The 4,737-nt window shown below is 49.4% G+C and overlaps 1 protein-coding gene across 2 annotated transcripts in view; it reads right to left on the bottom strand.

The window, feature by feature from the left end:
- Rtn2 (reticulon 2) overlaps window positions 1-4,737 on the bottom strand; it is a 14,367-nt gene that overhangs the window by 1,038 nt on the left and 8,592 nt on the right. The window contains exons 6-11 of one of the 2 annotated variants that reach the window (XM_021168507.2): window positions 4,595-4,600; window positions 4,207-4,368; window positions 1,982-2,189; window positions 1,525-1,663; window positions 1,349-1,418; window positions 802-848 (exon numbers count right to left, since the gene is read on the bottom strand). In XM_021168507.2, coding sequence (XP_021024166.1) covers window positions 802-848; window positions 1,349-1,418; window positions 1,525-1,663; window positions 1,982-2,189; window positions 4,207-4,368; window positions 4,595-4,600 — 632 coding nt within the window. The remainder of the gene's footprint in view (window positions 1-801; window positions 849-1,348; window positions 1,419-1,524; window positions 1,664-1,981; window positions 2,190-4,206; window positions 4,369-4,594; window positions 4,601-4,737) is intronic. The other variant, XM_021168508.1, reaches the window with a different exon arrangement.

Genomic DNA, 4,737 nt, shown 5'->3' with positions numbered 1-4,737 from the left:
CCAGGCTGGCCCCAAACTCAGAATTCCACTGCCTCTGCCTCCCAAGTGCTGGGATTAAAGGTGTGTACTACCACTGCCTGGCATAACCGGCCTTTCTGCCTTATTTGTTTTGAAACAGAGTCTCATGTAGCTTGAGGTGGCCTCAAACATGCAATGTAGCTGCAGTTCGAACATTCTGTTCTAGTTCCCAAATGCTGGGATTACATGTGTTCACCACCACATCCTGTTTTATGCACTGCTAAGAGATTAAACCATGAAGATGCATGCTAGGTAAGGACTCTATTAACTGAGCTACAATCTCTGCCTGGTTTTTAGTTTTTCAGACAGGGCTTTGCGACATAGCCCTAACTGGCCTTGAACATGCAATGATCCTCCTGCCTCAGCCTCCTGGGTCCTCAGATTGTTGATGCTACACCCACATATCTCAGAACTGAGGGTTGGCAGCTTGGGCCGTGCTCTGAGTTGGGAGTGATGTAGTAACAGTAGTTTAATATGAACTTTAATCCACCTTACTTTTTTGGTGGCACTGACATTGAACTCATGGCCTTCCACAGGCTTTTACATGAGAAATGGTTTACCTCCCTTCCTTGAGCCATGAGCGAGCCCCTCACTGGTGGAGTCTATGCAGCTGGTCTGGAACTCATACCATCTTCCTGCCCCACTCTCTGAGTGCTGAGTGTCTACAGAGCTCCTGACTCTGCCTGGGACATGATGTCTGTGGGACCTTGGCTATAGAAGGGAGGCAGTCACACCACCCATTTTTGGCTTCCATGTTGGCAATGGAGAGCTTGCCATACTCACCTGATGTTGTCTGTACAGAAGGGGGACGGTAAACAAAGCAACCACTCCTACAGATGCAGAGAGAGAGATGGGGGATGGGGGTGTGAGGTTCTCCTGGCAAAGGGTCAGCTCCATTGGGGGCTTTTCCACTCCCGACCAAATTCCCAAAATAACGACTCTGAGACTCAATATTTCATGAACAAATGCTTAGGCTAGCTTGGGCTTGTTTCCTGACAAGCCCCTATCTGATTTAACCCGTTTATTCTCTTCTATGAGTGCCACATGGCTGGTTACCTCTTCTCAGTTTCATGAGACCCTCTCATCAGCACTGGGGCAAACCCTGATTCTATTCCTCTCTTCCTGCAGGAGCTCCGGCCCCCTATTTCCTCCCTAAGCTAATAGCCCAACAGCTTTTGATTGACAGGTGATGCTTCCACACAGTGCACAAGAAGATTCTCTTTGCCCTCCATGTGGAGCCATATTCCACCCCCCAACCCCCCAGCCCTCCGAACCTCCCATTCACCCTCCACCCCGCCCCCCTCCCGTGGCCTCCGCCTTCCCAGCTCACCTAAGATGACAAGAGTCAAGCCGTTGAAGATGGCTCCCACAAAGGTCAAGATGTAGAAGAGAAGAGCCAGCTGTGGGGTAAGGCTCGATGTCAGAAAGACATACAGGTTGTTGCCCCACCCCCCACCACGGGCACAGAGGAGAGAGTTGAGAGTCCCGGAGCAGTTTTGGAGGTACCTTGAGAGAATCCACCAGGTCTTCTACTAGGAAGAAATGCCGTAGCTGTGTGGCTGTGGAGACCACGTGGGAGGCGATCTGCTGGGACAAACGTTCTGTCTGCTCCCGAGTCAGGGTCAGGTCCATGTCCAGGTAGGCCCTGATGGGATAAAGGGGTGTGGTGTGGTTCTCTGTGTGGGCGGGGCTCAAACTTGGGCAAGTAGCTTTCTAAGAACAGGACATTTGGTAGAAGACCATTGTTAGAGCTGAAGATTTTTGTAGAGAGGGCTGAGGTCAAGTTTAAGATTAGGAAAGGGAATCAAGAATTATCAAGGATAAAGGGAGAGGTCAGGGTTTACAGGGGAGCAGGGTTCACAGTCAGAATGAAAATGGATGAGAGAGGGCAATGCGGAGGGTGAGGTCAAGGGTCACAATGGACGGTCTGTCGGCGGGGCTGGGCAGAGCCAAGCATTCTCACTGGAAAGGGTTGGTGCCGTCGCCCCGGTGCACGGCCTGCAGCACTTTGCGGTAAACCCTGAGAGAGATGGTGGCGCAGAGACCCAACAGGGCCAGGTGCGCAGCCACGGACACGATGCTAAAGTGCAGGAGGCAGAGGAGAGAGGCCATGAGGCCCGTGAAGACGGCTCCGGACGTCCTGGTGTCCTTCCAGTACAACAGGTCTGCCACTGTGGAAAAGAAGACAATGTTGGGACCCGACCTGACCAAGCTCACTCCCTTACTGTTTGTTTTTTAGAGATAAGGTCTCACTGTGAAGCTAAGGCTCACTTCAAACTAGGAAGCCCTGGCTGGTCTTGAACTCCTGATTATTCTAATTCAACCTTTCTTTTTCTTAGACTGAGTTAAGTTTGACCGGCTTCAAACTCAAGGCAACTACTCCTGCCTCTACCCTTTAGTGCTGAGGATCAAATTTAGGGCTTCATGCATGCTAGGTAAAACCCAACTGAGCTACTTCCCTGACCAGTCTTATCTGTTTGTCTGTCTGACTGTGTGTGTGTGTGTGTGTGTGTGTGTATGTATGTATGTATGTATGTATGTATCTGTCTGTCTATCTATCTATCTATCTATCTATCTATCTATCTATCTATCTATCTATCTATCATGAGTTACATCCCTGACCAGTCTTATCTGTTTGTCTGTCTGACTGTGTATGTATGTATGTATCTATCTATCTATCTATCTGTCTGTCTATCTATCTATCTGTCTATCTATCTATCTATCTATCATGAGTTACATCCCTGACCAGTCGTATCTATCTGTCTGTCTGTCAGTCTGTCCATCTACACACCCATCCATCTATCCATCCATCCACCCACCCACCCATCTATCTGTCTATAATCTTTTATTATATATTATTATATTATATTATATATTATTATTATACTATGAGCTACATGCCTGACAAGTTTTATTTATTGGAGATATGGTCTCACTATGTAGTCCTGGCTGTCCTGGAACTTCCTATGCAGAACAGGCTGGCCTTGAACTCACAGAGATTCACTTGCCCTTGTCACTGGAATGTTGAAATTAAAGCTCTGTGACACCATGCCTGGCTCTGGGGCTATATAATACTCTATTGTGGCTGCGACATTCTTCATTTTATGCAGCTCTGAACTCAATGTAGGGAGTCATCTCCTGTTTTGTACCCCTCTTCTGTAACATCTCACTTCTGCACTCCCTGAAATACACTCCCAAGTTGGAATATCATCTCTTGGGTGAGCCTATTCCCTATTGTTTAACAGTGTAAATTTTGTCAGATCGATCACAAGGAAAATTAACAATTTTTGTTCGTTGCTATTGTTCCTTTTCTGTGTCAGGGTCTTGGTAGCCTTGGCTGACCTGTAATTTACAGCCACCCTCCTGCCTCTGCCTCCCAAGTGCTGGGATGATGACAGGGGCGTGCCATCATGCCTAGTTACCAAAGCATTTTTAAAGTCCTAGGTGTGTGGTTAAAGTCCTGTTAATCTGAATAGTAAACACAAACTACTGACCCCTCCCAGATATGTCCAGCTCAGTTCCTGAGCTGGGCCTGAGCTCCTGGTGGGGTACCTCCAGCCCTTAATGGTTCATCTTAAACCCTACAGTCCTCCCAAGAAGCCACACCCATTTGCATCCCAAACTTTGATTTCAGTATCCTTCCTTCTAGCTCCCTTCCTTATTGCTCTCAAGACAACCCATTCAACTGGCCAGACACTCTGCTGCCCCCCTCGCTTCCGTACTCGTTATACTTATTTTCCCAGACAACACTAAAGAGCAGCCCTCCTTTCCTTATGAGGGGGCCCTCCTAGTCTGTCTCCCCAGACAGATACCAGCGGGTGGGGGAGGGGCCGGGTCGCCTGAGGCGGGGCTAAGTTTAGGCACGCGAGGGGGAGGGGGCCTCCCGCAGCTGTGCTGGCACATCCAGCCCTGAATGACAGCTCCGTAGCCAGAACATGAGGCTGGGGGATGGGAGCCTCCCTGCTCCCGGCCCCCAAAGTTCTGGCTTGTACAGGGGACCCCCATGCATGTCCCCTCAACCTCCTCCCGAGACTCCCCCTGATATACTGCCCCAGCTCCAACAGGCCTCTCTGACAGGTCCAAACACCCAGGAGGAAACCCTGCCCCTGATCGCTGGGAGGAAAGAACTAATCTGAACCCCTTTGCTCTTTTCCCAGACCCCAGCTCCAAGCCGTCCAACAAGCCCACCTTTACTCCCCATCTTGGCTCCAAGAGAGCGGTTGCAGACGCCCGGCTCCTGGGGATTTTGCCCACTTGAGAGGGACCCGAGGGAAAGAGCAGAGGGAAAGGGCCCCTTTGCAACCCAACCAATGGCTGGCCAGAGAGGTGGGGACAATTCCCAATTTGGGACTTAGTAAATAGACGGGGAGCTGTCTTTAACCAAGTGTTTGCGGTTCCTGGAGGCCCAGGCTTTCAAAACGAAGGCGGAGGCTATTTACAAATGACCAAAGGATACAGTTAGGGAAAACTAGAATGTTTTGTTTTGTTTTGTTTTTGAGATAAGGTCTTGCTGTGAGGAGCTGGAACTCGCGCGCGCGCGCGGGCGCACACACACACACAAACACACAAACCGCACCTGTCTCTTCTCTGTAGAGTACTGGGATTAAATGTGTGTATTTTTTCTTTTTTTTTTAGATTTATTTATTTATTATATGTAAGTACACTGTAGCTGTCTTCAGACACTCCAGAAGAGGGCGCCAGATCTCGTTACGGATGGTT

This window comes from Mus caroli, chromosome 7 (genome assembly GCF_900094665.2).
Source record: "Mus caroli chromosome 7, CAROLI_EIJ_v1.1, whole genome shotgun sequence".
Taxonomy (NCBI): Eukaryota; Metazoa; Chordata; class Mammalia; order Rodentia; family Muridae; genus Mus; species Mus caroli.
This window is presented reverse-complemented; position numbering and strand designations above follow the sequence as displayed.